We start from the raw sequence: 21,855 nt of genomic DNA, 5'->3' as shown, positions 1-21,855 counted from the left end.
CCTTGGTGGCCACATCACCAACAAACTATCATGGTCCAAACACATCAAGAAAGTCATGAAGAGGGCATGACAACGCCTTTACCCCCTCAGGAGACTGAAAAGATTTGGCATGAGTCCCCAGATCATCGAGAGCATCCTGACCAGTCGCATCTCCACCTGGTATGGGAACTGCTCGAGCATCTGACCGTAAGGTGGTCAGTGGGGCCAAGCTTTCTGACATCCAGGACCTATATACTAGGCTGTGTCAGTGGAAGGCCCAAAAAATTGTCAAGGACTCCAGTCACCCAAGTCATAGACTGTTCTCTAATGCTACCGCACAGCAAGCGATACCGGTGCGCCAAGTCTAGGTCCAAAAGGATCCTTAACAGCTTCTACCCCCAATCCATAAGACTGCTGAACAATTAATCAAAGGGCCACCCGGACTATTTGCAATTACACTCTGCTGCGACTCGCTGTTTATTATCTACGCATAGTCACTTTACCCCTACCTATATGTACAAATTACCTCAACTAATCTGTATCCCTGCACATTGACTCAGTACCGGACCCCCTGTATATAGCCTCATTATTGTTATTTTATTGTGTAACTTTTTTGTTTTTGTTCCAGCGCAGATTGTGTCCATATTTATTAAATTACTTGTGGTTGGATTGATGTGTGGATCTGCAACAAAGGAGAGACCTTGTAAGCAGGTTGCATAACGTAAAGGTGATGAGGATGAATCTATTAAACCAATATATCTCAAATAAGGAAATTACATGACCTCTTAATGTTATAACTTAACTAAAATAGAAATGGAAAATAGGAAACAAACGTACTCTTTACTTGGACGCACACAACTGGAAAGAAACTGAGGAATGGCTTGACAGGATTTAAATACCAACTGAAGGTGTGAATGAGCCTATCAGGGCAGGCCTGATAATTAGTGACAGGTGTGTGGCATTGAGAGGGAGTCAACAGGTGAAATCGACTTGGTTGATCAAGTTCATCTCAGTAGTATGCTGCTCCACTCAGGGCTTTTGTACAGCTGCCAACCAGCTGCATTTGGCCGTATTGGACAAGATTCACAAAGCCATATCTCCATAAAACTCTACTCAGCAAACTGGATGTAGTCTATCACAGTGCCATCCGTTTTGTCACCAAAGCCCCATTCACTACCCACCACTGCGACCTGTATGCTCTCGTTGGCTGGCCCTCACAACATGTTCATCGCCAAACCCACTGGCTCCAGGTCATCTATAAGTCTTTGCTAGGTAAAGCCCCAACTTATCTCAACTCACTGGTCACCATAGCAACATCCGTAGCACGCGCTCCAGCAGGTATATTTCACTGGTCATCCCCAAAGCCACCACTTACTTTGGCTGCCTTTCCTTCCAGTTCTCTGCTGCTAATGACTGGAACGAATTGCAAAAATCATTGAAGCTGGAGTCTCATATCTCCCTCTCTAACTTTAAGCATCAGCTGTCAGAGCAGCTTATCGATGGCTGTAACTAGCACCCCCTACTACCTCATCCCCATATTGTTATTTATCCTCTTGCTCTTTTGCACCCCAGTATCTCTACTTGCACATCATCATCTGCACATCTATCACTCCAGTGTTAATGCTAAATTGTAATTATTTTGCCTCTATGGCCTATTCATTGCCTTACCTCCCTACGCTTCTACATTTGCACACACTGTACATAGATTTTTCTATTGTGTTATTGACTGTATGTTTGTTTATGTGTAACTCTGTGTTGTTGTTTTTTTGTCGCACTGCTTTGCTTTATCTTGGCCAGGTCGACGTTGTAAATGAGAACTTGTTCACAACTGGCCTACCTGGTTAAATAAAGGTGGAAAAATAATAATCATAATAATATTTGGTTCCTAAAGCCCAATGATGGCTTAAAATGTTTGAGGGGGTCTGGAAAACACAATAAAATGGCCCAAAGATGCCATATATACATATCCTTTATTTATTTTTTGTTGAAAAGTGGGGAAAATGTGTGCCAACTTAATGTTTTTTTAAGGTTTTCATGGATAGTTCCAATAATTTACAGGTGAACACTCTAAAAAGTAATATGTGTATTCCCTGAAATCTACTGAATGCAATGATATACAGTATAATATGATATTCTGTTTTGTGTACATTTTAAGTAATTTGACTGGAAACCTGCCCTGTACACGTCACTTTAAGTCAAATCCCATAGGAATGCATTATGTCCAGCTGAGAGACGGGTAACTCATTAAGACCTTTCAGTCTTTACACAAAGTGAGTAAACTGCTACATAAAGATGTAATAATCTATTATACTCTGAAAGACCCCATTTCCAAAATGACCGCCAACCAGCTACTTTGGTTCTAGTTGGACAGGATTCACATGGCCATATCGCCATAAATAATTGGTACATATACAGCCCAATGATGGCTTAAAATGGTGGGACGGTAGCGTCCCATCTGGCCAACATCTGGTGAAATGTTGAATCTTTTTTGGTTACTACATGATTCCATATGTGTTATTTCATAGTTTTGCGCTAACACGCCTTATGAAGCTTAACTAATCATAATTCCTTTGATTAGTTGAATCAGGCGTGTTAGTACTGGGCTGAAACAAAAGCCTGCACAGCATAGTCTGTGGGTTCCCAGTACCAGGGTTGAAGAACATTGATTTGGTATGTTATTTGGTACATGATATTGACATGGAGTGTGTTTGTTTACTTTGACAGATAACGGCACTAACCAGACATCAGTCTCCTCCGGGGCAGAGAGTGGAGGCCACAGACCAGCGGACGCTACCTCAGAGGAGGAGACTGAGAGTGTGTGTGAGAGCGCAGGAGGGCCAGAGTTTCGCTGTGTGTCCTCTGTGCTCTCCATTGCTGCTTCAGAGGGCGAGGGTGGACGTTTCAGTGAGGGAGGGGGGTGTCCGCTGAAGTACACCCGTCCCGGCAGCGATACCTACCTCACGGCGTCCGATGACAGCAGCTCTCTGTTCGATGATGACATGGAGCGTACTAAGCGCCCCCACTTCCACCTGCCGGGGTCCGGGGAGGGGGGGCTGGCGGAGAAGGACGGGGTCAGGGAGAGGAAGCTTGAGGACTGCTCCTCGGACGAACTCAACAAACGCTTCCAGTCCCAGAGACTAGACTCTTCGTCCTCGTCCAGTGACCCCTCCAACACCCCTAGCCCCATCCTCACCCCCACCCTCACCCCCAAACGCCCCACCTCCACCCAGGACTCCAGAGACCTCCCTGCCTCCCCCAAGCAGCCCCGCCTGCGGACGACCGCTGGATTTGGCGTGATGAGCGTGGCCCTGGCCAAGAGACACCTGAGCCAGCCGCCAATCAGCACGGAGGCGGCTCATGGACGGACGCGCAACGCCATCAGCATGCTCCGCCCCCTTAGGCCCCAGGAGACCGACCTGGATCAGGAACAGGAGGTCAGCATGGAGACAAGTAGAGACACGCCGCCTCAGCCAGCCACCAAGCCAACCTTGCGCACCTCACCAGCCTCACTCGCCACGGACGAAGAGGAGCCCCCAGAGAGCCCAGACCCCCCTCCCACGGTGCCAGGGAGCAAGCCACCAACACCCCCTCTACACAGGTTCCCCTCCTGGGTGAGCACTAAGTTCTATATACCTTTTATTGTACATACTTTGAGTGTTTTATGCTTTACTTGTGTTGACTGTTCCTTTAGGAAAGCCGGATATATGCAGTGGCTAAGTCTGGCATCAGGCTGTCAGAGACCTCATGTACAGACCAGACAAGCAAAGGTGAGCGAGAGACGACAAAATTACCGGGTCAGTACCGTTCTGCCATTGGCCCTGTGTTTTGGAGAAGGCTCTGTGATTGGCTGATTGAACTGTCATCTCTGTTCCAGACCCCTCCCTCCAGTCCTCGTACCCTGCTTTTGTGCTCTACACATCCCTCATCTATAAGAACATGACCACGCCTGTTTACACTACGCTGAAGGGGGTAGGTGTGTGCGTGTGTACGTGCGAGTGTGCAAATATACTGTGTGTGTGTGTGTCACCCACAGAAGTCCTGTTTTAATGTGACCCTCTAGTGTGTGTGTGTGTGTGTGTGTCAAGCTGATGGTGTATATTACCTTTTCTAGAAAGCCACTCTGCTGAGCAGTAGTCCATTCTCAGAGGAGTCGTGCAGCTCAGAGGAGTCGTGCAGCTCAGAGGAGTCGTCCAGCTCAGAAGTAGAGGAAGCATCTAAATGTAGCTCACACCCCTCTAGATCCGGCCCCCGCAAGAACAGCAACCCCGGCAGCCCCCGCTCCCTCAAGAGAGGTACTGCGCACACACACGGACACTTCATAAATACAGACTCACACACACACACGGTCAGATACCTCACACACATACACACACACACACACTACAAGAAAACTCACACAAGAGTACGCATCTCACGTTGCTTCCTATTAAAACCAAATCCATACGTGTTTATTACCATGTGCTCATGACTGTCTGTGTTGTCCCTGCTGGTCCAGCAGTGTCCATGTCGTCCATGACATCAGAGAGTGACTATGCCATTCCTCCTGATGCCTACTCTACTGACACAGAGTGTTCTGAGCCAGAGCAGAAGCTGCCCGAGATCTGCTCCAGCACCCGCGACAACGGCAAGAGTGTAAGAACATCGTCTTTTTGTTGAGCACAAACCACGTTTCTCTCTCTATACCTAGGTTTCCATCCAACTGGCGACAGATTTTCATTCCAATATTCTAAAATCGGCATGGAACAATATGCCACCAGAGGGGTGTTTCCATCCAACTGACTCTTTGCGGATAAAAAGGCGCTGCGTGATGACGTACTGCACATAAAAAAACCTTTAGCAGTTAAGTTCCCATGTATGTACCAAGTTCTATGTGTTTCCATTGCATTTTCAACTCTACCGATGGTTTTGTCTCATCAACTGTTCCAGTAATACAGCGAACTTGCCCAATCTGGTTTTGGCGCATGCTCTCTTGACAAGAGTTTGCTGATAAAGTGGACAGGTTATATGATGAAATATGGATAATCATTTTATTTGATAATTGGCAACCAAGCAGCGATCATCATGTCACCAGCAATCACATAATAGCCTACCCTCGATATTTAGCCTATTGGAGATTTGTATGATCACCTGTAGTTAATCACCGTGTGAAGTCCATAACTTATTTCATCTGCTGCATGCTTTTCCACGTCATGGTGGTAGGTCGACACCGTGACATATCATCGCGTGACTCCAAGTTTACTTCGAATTGATGGTTATTATATCAATATTTGCGCATAAAGGTGTTTCCACCTCTATTTCTCACATAATACATTTTACAGACACAAAAAGATCCCACCATGTCGAAATGAACAAATTGTCTGTTAACATTTATCACATTGTACCGACATTTCCTGTTTCCATCAGCCCTGTCGTGACATTTTTTTATAAGTCAGGTAATTCATGCGCATGAAATGGTTGGATGTAAGAACAGTGACTGTTTTTTTCTCTCAATACAGTGACACAGCCAACACAGAGTGCATTCAGAAAGTATTCAGACCCCTTGACTTTTCCCACCTTTTGTTACGTTACAGCCTTATTCTAAAATTTATTAAAATAAATAATCAGCAATCTACACACAATGCCCCATAATCACAAAGCGAAAACAGGTTTTTTGAAATGTTAGCAAATTTATAAAATTAAAAAAAATAGGGGCTTTACTTGGCTCATCGCTCTCTAGTGACAGCTTGTGGCGGGCCGGGCGCCTGCAGGATGTCTTCGGTCATCAGTTGAACGGTGTTTCCTCCGACACATTGGTGCAGCTGGCTTCCGGGTTAAGCGAGCGGGTGTTAAGAAGCGCGACTTGGCGGGTCATGTTTCGGAGGACGCATGACTCGACCTTCGCCTCTCCCGAGCCCGTTGGGGAGTTAGAGCGATGAGAAATTGGGGAGAAAATATTTTTTTATATAAAAAATACATATAAAAAAAATAGAAATACCTTTTTACATAAGTATTCAGACCCTTTGCTATGAGACCGGAAATTGAGCTCAGGTGCATCCTGTTCCCATTGATCATCCTTGAGATGTTTCTACAACTTGATTGGAGTCCGCCTGTGGTAAATTAAATTGATTGGACATGATTTGGAAAGGCACACACCTGTCTATATAAGGTCACACAGTTTACAGTGCATGTCAGAGCAAAAACCAAGCCATGAGGTCGAAGGAATTGTCCGTAGAGCTCCGAGACAGGATTGTGTCGAGGCACAGATCTGTGTGACATTAGTGCTAGTACGAACTTGGACCCAGGCGCAGATAAACACAGCAGGCAGAGGTAAGGGTAAAACAACAAAGCAAGGGCACACGAGAACACTGAACAAAACATGAGAGTTGAGCAACTGGCCCAGTCCACAGAGGAACCTAAATAGTCATCCAGCAGGTGATCCCAATAAGCCCAATCAGGGTCACCTGGATACTAGAATAAACCCAAGGGTGCTCTCCAGTGGCAACCACAGGTAGTACACTCAAGGGAGAAACCCTGACCTGTGACAGGACCCCCCCCCCACCCCTCAACGGCTCCCAACGTTCCACCAGGGGTAGCTGAACGTCGACGGAAGACCCGAATGAGTCCGGGGTCCAAAATGTCCCGGGCCAGAACCCAGGAACGTTCCTCAGGCCCGTAACCCTCCCAGTCCACGTAATACTGAGTCCCTCGCCAGAACTGATGACTGGAGAGGATTCGTCGCACCGTGTAGGCTGGCTGTCCCGCTATCGTGTGAGGCGGAGGTAGAGGCCGAGTGGCCGGAACCAGAGGACTGAACACCACAGGCTTGAGTCTAGAGATGTGGAAGGTAGGATGATTCCTCGTGGACCGGGGAAGACGAAGACGATAGACCACTGGATTGATGCGCCGTAAAACCTTGAATGGCCCAACGTACTGGGGAGCCAACTTCCTAGATTCCACGTGTAGAGGCAGATCCCTCGTAGACAACCAGACCATCTGGCCTGGACGCAGGAGGGGACTCGGGCGGCGATGACGGTTGGCCTGTCGTTGAACCCGAGCTGAGGACCTCAGGAGCGCTGACCGAGCCTTCTTCCAGGTCCAGCAGCAACGAGAGATGAGGCGTTGAGCGGAAGGAACCGTCACTTCAATCTCCTGATCTGGAAACGAGGGGCTGGTAACCGTACAACACCTGGAATGGTGACAGGCCAGTGGAGGAACACTGAAGAGTGTTGTGTGCATACTCCACCCAGGGAAGGTACTGACTCCAAGTGGCGGGGTTGGTGGACACACAGCACTGTAAAACGGTCTCCAGATCCTGGTTCACCTGCTCAGTTTGACCATTGGACTGAGGGTGATAACCCGAGGACAGACTGGCTGATGACCCCAGAAGAGGACAGAAAACATGCTGAATGACTAGCTGAGCAGTCTCACGGGCAAATGGAAGCTTAGGCAGCGGAATGAAATGTGCCGCCTTGGAAAAGAGGTCCACAATGACCAGGATGACCGTGTGTCCCTCTGAGGATGGAAATCCATAGAGAGATGGGACCAGGGTCGAGAAGGTGTTGGCAGCAGGTGAAGAAGCCCCAGAGACCGCTGACGAGGAGTCTTGTTCCGTGCGCATGTCGGACAGACAGCCACAAAGGTCTGAGTGTCCAACCTCCGCCAAGAGCCACCAACACCTCCTCCTCAAAAACTCTAGCATTCGCTGCCCTCCCGGATGAGAGGTGAGATGCGACGAGTGAGCCCACTGAAGTACCTTGGACCGTGCCCCAAGAGGAACAAAAAGTAGGTTAGGTGGACAGCCGCTTGAAACTGCCTCCCTACCTTGCGCCTCCCTCACTACAGTCTCTATACCCCAGGACACCGGCGCGAAGATCAGCAACCTGGGAATGATGGATTCAAGCAACCAATCCTCACTGGAGCTGGGGAACTGGCGAGAAAGGGCATCCGGCTTCACGTTCTTAGACTCCGGATGGTAAGATAACGTGAATCTGAACCGAGTGAAGAAGAGAGCCCAACGAGCCTGTTGGGGGTTGAGGCATTTAGCCTCCTGGATGTAGGCCAGGTTCTTGTGGTCAGTCCAAACCGTAAAGGGATGTTCCGAGCCCTCCAACCAGTGCCGCCATTCCTCCAAAGCCAGTTTGACCGCAAGAAGCTCCCGATTGCCGACATCATAGTTCCTCTCCGCTGGAGTGAGACGCCTGGAGAAGAAGGCACAGGGATGAAGCTTTTGGTCTTTCGCCGAGCGCTGAGACAGAACTTCCCCGACGCCAACATCAGAGGCATCCACCTCTACCAAGAAGGGGAGAGAAGGATCTGCATGAACGAGAATGGGTGCAGAAGAAAAACAATGTTTCAGGTCCTAGAACGCCTTCTCAGCAGCAGGGTTCAAGCATACATGCCCAGCTGAGCCCTTGTTGAGCGTTGTCAATGGCGCCGCCACAACACTGAAGTTTCTTACAAATCTCTGGTAGAAATTAGCGAAACCCAAAAAACGCTGAACTTCCTTGACCGTGCTGCGTCGCGGCCAGTTGACCACCGCTCCTACCTTTTTGGAGTCCATCAGTACACAGCTCTGTACCCCAGGAAGGAGATCTGAGGAACGTGAAAATCACACTTTTCGGCCTTCATGAACAGGTGATGAGCGAGGAGTCTTTGAAGAACCTGCCGGACATGTTGGACGTGTTCAACCATGGACTTGGAGAAGATTAGGATGTCATCCAGGTACACAAACACGAACTGGTGAAGGAAGTCGCGCTGCACATCATTGACCAGGGCCTGGAAAACAGCTGGAGCATTAGTAAGTCCAAACGGCATGACTCGGTACTCATAATGTCCATTAGGAGTGTTGAACTCTGGCTTCCACTCGTCTCCCTGTCTGATGCGCACCAGATTGTACGCGTTCCGTAAATCCAATTTAGACAAAACTCCAGGGGAGTCTCTCAAAAGCTGATGACATAAATGGAAGGGGGTAACGGTTCTTGATGGTAATGTTATTTAAACCCCTGGTATTCGATACAGGGACGTAATCCCCCATCCTTCTTCCCAACAAAGAAAAAACCCGCTCCTGCAGGTGGATGGCTGAATAAAATCAGCTGCCAGCGCCTCCTCAATATAACTGTTCATGGCTGCAGTCTCTGGACCTGAGAGAGAATACAGCCCTCTCGGAGGAGTGGTGCCGGACAGGAGGTCGATGGCACAATCGTAGGGCCTGTGAGGAGGTAGTTTGCTGGCCCTCTGTTTGCTGAAGACCTGACCCAAATCCCAGTAATCCTGAGGTACAGGAAAGATCAGGCTTGTCATTCCCAGCCAGAGGAACAGGAGGATCGGAAGTCTCCAGACGAGCAGGACCGGAAAGGTGTGGAGAGAGTTGCTGGCAGGTGAACTAGCATGACGGATTCCATCCCAGAACTCTTCCCAAATGCCAGCCGGTAGCCCCAGAGTCTATGAAAGCCGGAATGTCCAACTGTCCATTGTCCCACCGCAGGTTGGCCGGAAGCAAGGTGCGTACAGTATCGGCCGCAGGAGACTGTATCTGACTCTCCAGAGCGGAAAGTGTGGTGTCTCCCAATTGCATCGGCTCCTCTGAAGGATATGAAGGAGAACCATAGCCAAATTGAGAACCCTGACGGGGTACAGGCCCAGCATACGGCAGTGGAACAAATGAAGAATCGACTCCCTCAGCGGGGCCCGAAACACTGGAACCGACTCGGGATCCCTCCATCCGCTCATGACGACGTTCCCGAAGCCGGTTGTCAATCCGGATGGCCAGAACGATAAGCTCCTGTCACAGGTCAGGTTTTCTCCATTGAGTGTACTACCTGTGGTTGCCACTGGAGAGCACCCTTGGGTTTCTTCTAGTATCCAGGTGACCCTGATTGGGCTTATTGGGATCACATGCTGGATGACTATTTAAGTTAATCTGTGGACTGTGCCAGTTGGATACTAGAATAAACCCAAGGGTGCTCTTCAGTGGCAACCACAGGTAGTACACTCAATGGAGAAAACCTGACCTGTGACAATCTGAAGAAGGGTACCAAAACATTTCTGCAGCATTGAAGGTCCCCAAGAACACAGTGGCCTCCATCATTCTTAAATGGAAGACTGAGCAATCGGGGGAGAAGGGCCTTGGTCAGGGAGGTGACCAAGAACCCAATGGTCACTCTCACAGAGCTCCAGAGTTCCTCTGTGGAGATGGGAGAACCTTCCGGAGAGTGGTCAGACAGAAGCCACTCCTCAGTAAAAGGCACATGATAGCCCACTTGGAGTTTGCCAAAAGGCACCTAATGGACTTTCAGATTATGAGAAACAAGATTCTCTGATCTAATGAAACCAAGATTGGCCTTTGGCCTGAATGCCAAGCGACATGTCTGGAGGAAACCTTGCACCATCTCTACGGTGAAGCATGGTGGGGGATGTTTTTCAGCGGCAGGGACTGGGAGACTAGTCAGAATTGAGGGGAAGGTGAACAGAGCAAAGTACAGAGAGATGAAAACCTGCTCCAGAGCACTCAGGACCTCCGACTGGGGGCGAAGGTTAACCTTCCAACAGGTCAACGACCCTAAGCACACAGACAAGACAATGCAGGAGTGGCTTCAGGACAAGTCTCTGAATGTCCTTGAGTGGCCCAGCCAGAGCCCGGACTTGAACCCGATCGGACATCTCTGGAGAGACCTGAAAATAGCTGTGCAGCGACGCTCCCCATTCAACCTGACAGAGCATTGAGAGGATATGCAGAGAAGAATGGGTGACACTCCCCAAATACAGGTGTGCCAAGCTTGTAGCGCCATACCCAAGAAGAATCGAGGCTGTAATCGCTGCCAAAGATGCTTCAACAAAGTACTGAGTAAGGGGTCTGTATACTTATGTAAATATAATATTTCAGTTTTTTATTTCTAAAAACCTGTTTTTGCTTTGTCTTTGAGGTAATGTGTAGATTGATGAGGGGAAAAAACTATTTAATCAATTTTAGAATAAGGTTATAACGTAACAAAATGTGGAAAAAGTCAAGGAGTTTGAAGACTTTCCGAATGCACTGTATACCATACAGCTGATACTATACACACACACCACTCCCCACCTCGTGGGTTTCTAGGAGCCCATGGAGAAGTCAGGGTACCTCCTGAAGATGGTGAAGACGTGGAAGAAGACTTGGAAGAGGCGCTGGTTTGTCCTCAAAGATGGAGAGCTGCTCTATTACAAGTCACCGGTCAGTTAAAGAAAGTCACACAGTCACACACACTCGCTCAAATCACGTATGCCAACTGTCCTCAAGAGTTTGCTTTGAAATGAATGTGGACTGACACTGTTTGGAGCTGTTATTTATGGGTTTGTGTATAGCTGAGGTTATATTTAGTGTGTGCTTTTCTGCCATGTCTCCTTGTACAGGCTCCAGTCTACAGAAAACTCATCTTAATTTGAGCCAGTTTGCTAAAATAAACCTGTAGCAACAGGAAATTTGAATTATTATGTGGATTATAATTAATATTGAAAAAGTTGATACATTTTTTTTTGGCCAAATTCCATTTTAAAGTGGAAATTACCAACTTTAGAAGCCTTTTTAAAGCTTGAATACAACACACATCAACAAAAGAGTGATCAAATTAAGATCTAGGTCTGTAGCTCTCATGACTGGTCTGATGATTTGGTTCAGTGAACTGTAACACTCACTGTCATTTACTGAACAAGCCCATGTTATTGGTCTTCCCAGAGTGATGTCATCCGGAGACCACAGGGTCAGATTGAGGTCAACGCCACCAGTAGTATCGCCCGCGGTGACGGGAAGCAAGTGCTCCAGGTACTACTGTGTGTGTGTGTGTGTGTGTGTGTGTGTGTGTGTGTGTGTGTGTGTGTGTGTGTGTGTGTGTGTGTGTGTGTGTGTGTGTGTGTGTGTGTGTGTGTGTGTGTGTGTGTGTGTGTGTGTGTGTGTGAGAGAGAGACAGAGAGAGAGAGCAGGAGAGTGTGTTCATGTGGATATTTGCCTGCACATTTTTAGCATTAACTATCATTTCCTGTATGTGTTTGCGTGCGTGCGGTGCGTGTGTGATCTCAGATTGTTACAGGGAAGAGGGTATACTATCTGAAGGCAGACTCTCCCAACCTGCTAGAGGAGTGGCTGAGGGTTCTACAGAGTGTTCTGAGGGTCAAAACAGCCAGCCCACTGTTCGCTCAGCCTGAGATACGACCCGGGATGAAGGGCCACCTCATCAAGGTTCTAACTTACATCACTAAATATCCCTGATAGCCATGAACTTTAAAGGGGCTACATCCATTTTGTTACTTTTTAAAATTCATAATATATATCCATTGGTTCTTGAAGAATATAACTTATAAATGCCTCATGAGCTTAGTTCAACTGTCTAACCCAATCAGAACCCACAATATAAGCTTTTTTTACTCCTTTGTTTATAAACAATGCCATTGTAAACAAACCTTGTATAGCCTCAAAACGTTGTTAAAACTATCATTTTGATATCATGTATGATCAGCCCTTGCATCCATAGCTCTGTCTATACATTTTAGAGGGGTTACATTTCTTCAGCCCTACACCTCATTTCTGCAGCCCTGTTTACCAAAACAGTGGCCAGGTTTTATTGTTTGAACTGCAGATTAACCCTTAAACTCTACTTGAACTATGACTCTATGAGTTGAGTGTTGGCATTTGGTTGACTAAGGTGGTTACCAATGACCAGTGCCTCATTGAAGTGAAGGTAACTTTTTTTTGTATCTTTGTCAGGTGAAACATGGCTACTCCAAGCGGGTGTGGTGTGCCCTCATCGGTAAAACACTCTACTATTTCCGCAGTCAGGAAGACAAGGTACACAACTCATTCACTTATACTCACACGCTCTACTCTCATCTATCTTCCCATTCACCATACCAACGCGCAGTGTGCATGTGTGCGTGCTTGTGTGCCCCCTCAGTTCCCCCTAGGTCAGATCAAGCTGTGGGAGGCTCGGGTGGAGGAGGTGGACAGGTCACGTGACTCGGATGAGGAGCTGAAGTCATGCGGGAGGGGCTTAGAGGCCACGCCCCACACCATAGCTGTCCATCCCCAGGAGCAGGGCCCCACCTACCTGCTCATTGAATCCCGACATGAGAAGGTATGCGAGGAGCCAAAATCAGTATGGATGCATGGTAGAGAACATCCCATGATAAAAAGCCAATACAGTATGGTCACACAGACACAAATATTACCTACAGTGAATACATTTTAGTACGTGTTCCACATGCTACAATCAAACCCACAACTGTGGTGTTGCAAGCACCATGCTTCACCCAACTGGTAGATACTGCTAATACTGCCGTATTTAGCCAATATATACTGTACAGTGCCTATCATAAGTACCCCCCCCCCCCCCCCCCCCCCCAGATTTCTTCACATTTTATTGTGTTACAAAGTGGGAAAATGGTCAAAGATCTACACAAAACACTCTGTAATGTCAAAGTTAGATTTTGTTTTGAATAAAACACACATTTAAATAGGTATTCACCCCCTAAGTCAATAGATGTTAGAGACACCTTTGTCAGCAATTACAGCTGTGAGTATTTTGGGGTAGCTAAGTCGCTAAAATCTTTGCACACCTGGATTGTGCAATTTTTGAGCATTGTTCTTTTCAAATACTTCAAGCTCTGTCAAGTTGGTTGTTGATTATTGCTAGACAGCCATCTTCAAGTCTTGCCATAGATTTTCAAGTGGATTTAAGTCAAAACTGTACTTAGACCACTCAGGAACATTCACTGTCTTCTTGGTAAGCAACTCCTGTGTAGATTTGACCTTGTGTTTTAGGTTATTGTCTCTAGACCTTGCCGATGACAAGCATACCCATAACATGATGCAGCCACCATGCTTGAAAATATGGAGAGTGGTACTCTATGGTGCTGTGTTGGATTTGCCCCAAACATAATGCTTTGTATTCAGGACAGAAAGTTAATTCCTTTGCCACTTTTTAAAATTGTTTTGCTGTATTACTATAATGCCTTGTTGTAAACAGGATGCATGTTTTGGAATATTTTTATTCTGCATAGGCTTCCTTTTCATTTGTATTGTGGAGTAACTACAATGTTGTTGATCGATCCAGTTTTCTCCCATCACAGCCATTAAACTCTGTATATACACTGCTCAAAAAAATAAAGGGAACACTTAAACAACACAATGTAACTCCAAGTCAATCACACTTCTGTGAAATCAAACTGTCCACTTAGGAAGCAACACTGATTGACAATAAATTTCACATGCTGTTGTGCAAATGGAATAGACAACAGGTGGACATTATAGGCAATTAGCAAGACACCCCCAATAAAGGAGTGGTTCTGCAGGTGGTGACCACAGACCACTTCTCAGTTCCTATGCTTCCTGGCTGATGTTTTGGTCACTTTTGAATGCTGGCGGTGCTTTCACTCTAGTGGTAGCATGAGACGGAGTCTACAACCCACACAAGTGGCTCAGGTAGTGCAGCTCATCCAGGATGGCACATCAATGCGAGCTGTGGCAAGAAGGTTTGCTGTGTCTGTCAGCGTAGTGTCCAGAGCATGGAGGCGCTACCAGGAGACAGGCCAGTACATCAGGAGACGTGGAGGAGGCCGTAGGAGGGCAACCCAGCAGCAGGACCGCTACCTCCGCCTTTGTGCAAGGAGGAGCACTGCCAGAGCCCTGCAAAATGACCTCCAGCAGGCCACAAATGTGCATGTGTCTGCTCAAACGGTCAGTAACAGACTCCATGAGGGTGGTATGAGGGCCCGACGTCCACAGGTGGGGGTTGTGCTTACAGCCCAACACCGTGCAGGACGTTTGGCATTTGCCAGAGAACACCAAGATTGGCAAATTCGCCACTGGCGCCCTGTGCTCTTCACAGATGAAAGCAGGTTCACACTGAGCACATGAGCACATGTGACAGACGTGACAGAGTCTGGAGACGCCGTGGAGAACGTTCTGCTGCCTGCAACATCCTCCAGCATGACCGGTTTGGCGATGGGTCAGTCATGGTGTGGGGTGGCATTTCTTTGGGGGCCGCACAGCCCTCCATGTGCTCGCCAGAGGTAGCCTGACTGCCATTAGGTACCGAGATGAGATCCTCAGACCCCTTGTGAGACCATATGCTGGTGCGGTTGGCCCTGGGTTCCTCCTAATGCAAGACAATGCTAGACCTCATGTGGCTGGAGTGTGTCAGCAGTTCCTGCAAGAGGAAGGCATTGATACTATGGACTGGCCCGCCCGTTCCCCAGACCTGAATCCAATTGAGCACATCTGGGACATCATGTCTCGCACCATCCACCAACGCTACGTTGCACCACAGACTGTCCAGGAGTTGGCGGATGCTTTAGTCCAGGTCTGGGAGGAGATCGCTCAGGAGACCATCCACCACCTCATCAGGAGCATGCCCGGGCGTTGTAGGGAGGTCATACAGGCACGTGGAGGCCACACACACTACTGAGCCTCATTTTGACTTGTTTTAAGGACATTACATCAAAGTTGGATCAGCCTGTAGTGTGGTTTTCCACTTTAATTTTGAGTGTGACTCCAAATCCAGACCTCCATGGGTTGATAAATTTGATTTCCATTGATCATTTTTGTGTGATTTTGTTGTCAGCACATTCAACTATGTAAAGAAAAAAGTAATTAATAAGAATATTTCATTCATTCAGATCTAGGATGTGTTATTTTAGTGTTCCCTTTATTTTTTTGAGCAGTGTATTTTAAAATCACCATTGTCCTCATGGTGAAAACCCTGAGCGGTTTCTTTCTCTCCGGCAACTCATTTTGGAAGGACACCTGTATCTTTGTAGTGACTGGGTGTATTGATACACCATTCAAAGCCTAATAACTTTACCATGCTCAAATGGATTTGACACTGCAGCTCAGTGCTAGAGGCGTCACTACTACAGACAACAGACAACCTGGTTCGAATCCAGGCTGTATCACAACCGGCCGTGATAGGGCGGCACACAATTGGCCCAGCGTCGTCCGAGTTTGGCTGGTGTAGGCCGTCATTGTAAATAAGAATTTGTTCTTAACTGACTTGCCTGGTTAAATAAAGGTTAAAAAAAAAGGATTTGTTAAGCACATTTTTACTCCTGAACTTATTTAGGTTTGCCATAACACAGTGGGTTAATACATTTAATTTTTTATAAATTTGTAAACATTTATATAATTTTCTTTTCACTTTGACATTATGGAGTATTTTGTGTAGATTGGTGACATAAAATCACAATTAAATACATTTCAGTGTGAAAAAATCCAACGGGGATGAACACTTGATAGCCACACCGCTAAAGCTATGTAAAGGTTCTGTCCTGTCTTCTGGTTTCTTTAGGATGCTTGGCTGTATCACCTGTCGGTGGCAGCGGGCACCACTTTGGGCAAGGTGGGCACAGAGTTTGAGCAGTTAGTGGGCAAACTGCTCAATGTGGAGGGAGAACCAAGTGAGTGTCATACTGCTCTTCCTGACTTTTGTCTGTTTCAGTATCTCAACAGTTATTCACTTTCAACAGCTGAAGAGCCTATAAATCGGGCGTGCAAGACTTCTCCTCAGTATGTCAATAGTTTTGACTGTGCTTTCCTAAATTGCTCTTTTTCTCTTGCACTTTCGTTCAGACTCTCAGATCTGGAGACACCCCATGCTGTGTTTCAGTAAAGAGGGTCTGGTCTCTCCGCTCACCACCCTGCCCTCTCAGGCCCTGCAGACTGAGGCCATCAAGTTGTTTAAGGTAGGATACACACACAAACACTCACGCACACACACCAACAGACATGTACACGCAAAGAGAGTTAGTTAGCATTGCAATCGTTTGACAATAAATAATATTCAAAGAGCTATGTCCGTTTTTTCCAGTGACTCTCTCTCCTCCTTTCTCTTTCTATCTCTCTCTCTCTTTCTGTCCCCCTCTCTCCCACTCTTCCAGACATGCCAGCTCTTCATCAACGTGGCCATCGATGCTCCAGCTATTGACTACCACGTGTCCCTGGCCCAGAGTGCTTTGCAGGTGTGCCTGACCCACCCAGAGCTACAGAACGAGTTGTTCTGTCAGCTCATCAAACAGACAACCAAGAGACAGCCCCAAGGGCAGCCCTGGCCCTTACAGGTACATCCACACTCTTACACCACCCGGGGGCAGCAGGAGTACATGTAAAACGACATACAGTCCACACCTGACAAACCCAATGGCTTGTGGCGGTCATGAATAGATTGTTGTGAATGCGTTCAACTGTAGCATGCAGAGTATGTATTTGAATATGAACTCGTGAACTGCAATGGATTTAAACAGAGTTTGCCCTTATCCACTGAGTGTACAAAACATTAAGAACACCTGCTCTTTCCATGACACAGACTGACCAGGTGAATCCAGGTGAACGTTTTGATCCCTTATTGATGTCACTTATTACATCCACTTCAACCAGTGTAGATGAAGGGGAGGAGATGGGTTAAATAAGGATTTTTAGGCCTCGAGACAGTTGACACATGGGTTGTGTATGTGTGCCATTCAGAGGGTGAATGGGCAAGACAAAAGATTTAAGTGCCTTTGAACTGAGTATGGTAGGAGGTGCCAGGCATACCGGTTTGTGTCAAGAACTACAATGCGGCTGGGTTTACAATGCAATATTAGGAAGGTGTTCCTAATGTTTAGTAGACGGAGTTAACACATCGGAGTGTATGTTTGTATGGTCTTCTACAGGGCTGGCAGTTCCTGGCTCTGTGTGTGGGTCTCTTTCTGCCCCAGCACCCCTTCCTTTGGCTGCTGCAGGTACACCTTAAGAGGCATGGAGACTCAAGGTGAGCACACACACACACACACACACACACACACACCCACACATGCACGCATGCAAATTGTCCCTAGTCTGACTTCCTAGTCGCTCATTTGCTAACCCAACCCTGTGTTTACCTGCGATTTGACTGTACTTTCCCCTGTGTCTCTCTCAGAACAGAGGTGGGTAAATACGCTATCTACTGTCAGAGGTCGGTAGAGCGGACACAGCAAAAGGGTGAGCGTCAGGCCAGGGCGTCCCGTATGGAGATCCTGTCTATCCTTCTCAGGAACCCATACCACCACTCACTGCCCTTCAGTGTACCTGTTCACTTCCTCAACAATACATACCAGGTACAACACATACTCTCTCTACCAGTTAGTGTACACATGGAGAGAGAGACAGGTGTGCATGCTAGGGTTGCAAAGCTACCGGTAATTTACCAAAGTTAACGGAATCCTCTGTAATTTTGGTAATTAACAGGTAATATATGGCCGTCTATGGTAACTTTGGTCATTTATACTTAAATAACTTTTTAACTCTGCAACACTTTCAACTATTTACTTTTTTCACAACTGCCACCAGTTTGGTATCAAAACATTTACAACAAAGACATTTGACATAGTAAAATATATCAAATATATTTCATGCTGAAACCCTCATATTAAACACCAATGGTATTCACAAAATAATCTTATTTGATTATTTTATATATTCTACATGTGATAAGGCCACACAGTGAGATAATTACAGACACCTGTGATAATCTGAAGTACCCAAAAGGCCACTAGATGTCATCTGATAAAAAAATAAAGTTTCAGGTAATATACCCTCCCTATGCAACCCTAGTGCACACACACACACACACACACACACACACACACACACACACACACACACACACACACACACACACACACACACACACACATTTACAGTGTATTTTACCCCGTACAGGTAGTGGGCTTTGATGCCTCTACCACAGTGGAGGAATTTCAGTGCAGACTGAACCAAGACACAGGCATCAGGAAAACTGGTCAATCAGGCTTCAGCCTCTACACGGACGACCCTACTGGACGAGAGCTGGAGCACTGTCTACAGGGGGGCATCAAGGTCAGACTGAATAGCTGGCCACATTCACAGAATCAACACACAAATAAAAAAGAAAGGAGTTTTCTCCACTTAAACATTTGGGACAATATCTGCTGTGTTTATTAGAAAAGCACTTAAAGGGCAATTCCGCCACTTTTCATCCTCATATTCATTATCTCCAGCACTATACCCGTGTCTACATATGTAAAAAAAATGGCGTGTTTCTATGATCTGTGGTTAAAAAGATCAGATTAAAGGTCCTATAAAATGCTTCTCTATGATTTTTTCCCCCCAAAGTTTCTCGCCAGAGGGAGGTATTTTCTTGCTCCCCACGTCAACGCGAATCTCATTGCGTTTGAAAATCACTGTTTTTACAATGTTTCAACTTTTGATAATGTCATCGGGCAGAACTTTTTAACCTGATATTTGTACAAAACGTAAAAATGTGCCGTTTTCACATATGTAGACACTGTTATTGTGCTGGAGAAATTGGTGGAATTGCCTTTTCAGGGTTCTTTATTCATTTTTCTTTCAACAAAGCCTTTGTCACAAAAGCTGCGTGTCTTCCTCTCTCGCAGATCTGTGACATCATCTCCAAATGGGAGCAGGCCTCCAAGGAGCAGCACACGGGCAAGTCTGAGAACACCAGGACTGTCAGGCTCACCTACAAGAACAGGTAGATTTGACACTTTACATTCACATACTGTTTGTATGTAGAGATCTCATTCGCCACCAGTCAACCTTTTGTAACACTCTACCTGTGTCTGGGTGTGTCTCTGTCTGTCTGTGTGCAGGCTCTACTTCTCTCCTCAGGTGAGAGGTGAGTCTGAGAGAGAGAGGCTGCTCCTGGCCTACCAGGCCAACGAGGCCATCGCAGCAGGACACTTCCCTGTCAACAAGGAGCTGGCTCTGGAGATGTCTGCCCTGCTTGCCCAGGTCTGTGACGTCCATATGCCTACTGTATATCATCACATCAAGTTATACACATCATTGGTGTATTTTCTCTCTCCTCACTGTCTGCCCATTGTAAATGACGTATCATCTATTCTGCCTTTGTCTATGTGTTGAATGGGGAATTTGCAATTGTATTGAATGCCATTGCAGTACCCCTAGCCTGGGTGTGAGCAGTTTGCCAACTTGACATTGTCTCACCTTGTTTTGAAAGTCAACAGTGTATTCCGAGTTGTAAAATATAGACAGGTTTAATGGGAGAAAAAAAAAAGTATTCCCACTCAGTAGTGGATATTAGACGGTATCGCACTGTAAAGCCTAGTGTCTCCTTTTTAAATGTTAATGTCATTGGTTTTGGTTTCAGGTGGAGTTTGGAGATTTTGAGCGTCCGTTCTCCACCCCAGCCAGCCCCAACTCAGCCCAGACCAAGTCCAACCAGACCCTGAAACAGGTACTGGAGAGGTTCTACCCAAAACACTACCGCAGGACATCCACCGAGGAACAACTCAGGTAAGCTGCTAGAATGTGTTATATTATACAGACCTGGGTTCAAAAACGTTCGTCTGGACATGATTGATGCAATGGAACCAATAGAATAGTTTTAAAGGTGCAAAGCCCGTCCATATGACACTCAGGGCACGCTAAAGCAAATGCTAAAAGCATTTGAAAGATTTCAAATAGTGTTTGGACCCAGGTATGCTATTATTTCCTTCTTTACCCAAGTTATACACACCTCTCGAGGGGTAATTATTATTCTCTCTTGGTCTGATTCACATACTTTTAGTCATTTATTCATCCCCCTCACACACACTCTGTCATTGATGAACTACCCTCTCCCACCCCCCAGGCAACTGCGCCAGCGTCTGTCCACCCGATGGGCATCACTCAGGGGTCGAAGTTCATCCGAGTGTGTACGCATCTACCTGACTGTGGCCAGGAAGTGGCCCTTCTTCGGGGCCAAGCTGTTTGAAGCAGAGGTGTGTGTGTGTGTTTATGTACTGGACAAAGACCAATGATTTTATTTAAAAATACTTCCACATACACATTTACCTATTGAACATTTACCTATTTGTTGACATTTTGGGCTACCTCATTGGCCACACTGAGCATTGGGTTTTTTCTATTACTTGCACCACACAAAGAGACAATGTGGTGGTGCACACATTAATATTGGCACTTTTAGAAACAAAAAAACACCACAGAAATGGCTGTGTGTGTGTGTGTGTGTGTGTGTGTGTGTGTGTGTGTGTGTGTGTGTGTGTGTGTGTGTGTTGGCACAAAATGAAACCCATACATCAACCAGCTGGACGATATACTGCAGGTACACACTTAGCCTTACAAGGTACAAGTTAGCCTTTATAAAAGCCATGATTTAGTCAGCAGTGTGTTTTATCGTCCAATATCAATCAAACTTTATTTGTCACATGCTCCAAATACAACAGGTGTAGACCTGACCGTGAAATGCTTACTTACAAGCCCTTCACCAACAGTGCAGTTCAAGAAAGAGTTAAGAACATTTTTACCAAATGAACTAAAGTAAATAATAATAAAAAGTAACACATTAAAAGGCTCCTTAACAGCTTCTACCCCCAAGCCATTAGACTGCTGAACAATTAATGAAATGGCCACCGGACTATTTACATTGACCCCTCCATTTGTTTTGTACATTGCTGCTACTCGCTGTTTATTATCTATGCATAGTCACTTCACCCCTACCTTTATGTACAAATTACCTTGACTAACCTGTATCCCCGCACATTGACTCGGTACCGGTACCAAATAAACTCAAAAGAATCAAAAGTAACACAATAACAGAACAATAACGAGGCAATGTATTGCCTTGCGGTAGCAGAGAGAACAGTTTAGAGAGAACAGACTTGGGTGACTGGAGTCTTTGACAATTTTTTTGGGCCTTCCTCTGACACCGCCTAGTATATAGAGGTCCTGAATGGCAGGAAGCTTGGCCCCAGTGATGTACTGTGCCGTACGCACTACCCTCTGTAGCGCCTTACGGTCAGATACCGAGCAGTTGCCATACCAGGCGGTGATGCAACCGGTCAGGATGCTCTCGATGGTGCAGCTGTAGAACTTTTTGAGGATCTGGGGACCCA

General features: G+C 46.5%; 1 protein-coding gene across 1 annotated transcript in view; it reads left to right on the top strand.

The window, feature by feature from the left end:
* Positions 1 to 21,855, top strand: part of plekhh2 (pleckstrin homology domain containing, family H (with MyTH4 domain) member 2) — a 63,203-nt gene that overhangs the window by 38,466 nt on the left and 2,882 nt on the right. Inside the window, exons 7-26 of the mRNA XM_038960398.1 lie at positions 2,704 to 3,590; positions 3,671 to 3,746; positions 3,854 to 3,948; positions 4,091 to 4,271; positions 4,475 to 4,611; positions 11,051 to 11,164; positions 11,666 to 11,752; positions 12,008 to 12,166; positions 12,692 to 12,772; positions 12,879 to 13,058; positions 16,269 to 16,377; positions 16,550 to 16,662; positions 16,858 to 17,037; positions 17,629 to 17,726; positions 17,877 to 18,054; positions 18,659 to 18,814; positions 19,372 to 19,469; positions 19,588 to 19,729; positions 20,109 to 20,254; positions 20,592 to 20,721. Of these exons, the coding sequence (XP_038816326.1) occupies positions 2,704 to 3,590; positions 3,671 to 3,746; positions 3,854 to 3,948; positions 4,091 to 4,271; positions 4,475 to 4,611; positions 11,051 to 11,164; positions 11,666 to 11,752; positions 12,008 to 12,166; positions 12,692 to 12,772; positions 12,879 to 13,058; positions 16,269 to 16,377; positions 16,550 to 16,662; positions 16,858 to 17,037; positions 17,629 to 17,726; positions 17,877 to 18,054; positions 18,659 to 18,814; positions 19,372 to 19,469; positions 19,588 to 19,729; positions 20,109 to 20,254; positions 20,592 to 20,721 (3,347 nt within the window). The remainder of the gene's footprint in view (positions 1 to 2,703; positions 3,591 to 3,670; positions 3,747 to 3,853; positions 3,949 to 4,090; positions 4,272 to 4,474; positions 4,612 to 11,050; positions 11,165 to 11,665; positions 11,753 to 12,007; positions 12,167 to 12,691; positions 12,773 to 12,878; positions 13,059 to 16,268; positions 16,378 to 16,549; positions 16,663 to 16,857; positions 17,038 to 17,628; positions 17,727 to 17,876; positions 18,055 to 18,658; positions 18,815 to 19,371; positions 19,470 to 19,587; positions 19,730 to 20,108; positions 20,255 to 20,591; positions 20,722 to 21,855) is intronic.

Source organism: Salvelinus namaycush, chromosome 22, assembly GCF_016432855.1.
Source record: "Salvelinus namaycush isolate Seneca chromosome 22, SaNama_1.0, whole genome shotgun sequence".
NCBI classification, from domain to species: Eukaryota; Metazoa; Chordata; class Actinopteri; order Salmoniformes; family Salmonidae; genus Salvelinus; species Salvelinus namaycush.
Note: the sequence above shows the minus strand (reverse complement) of the source record. Positions and strands in the feature narration are given on the sequence as shown.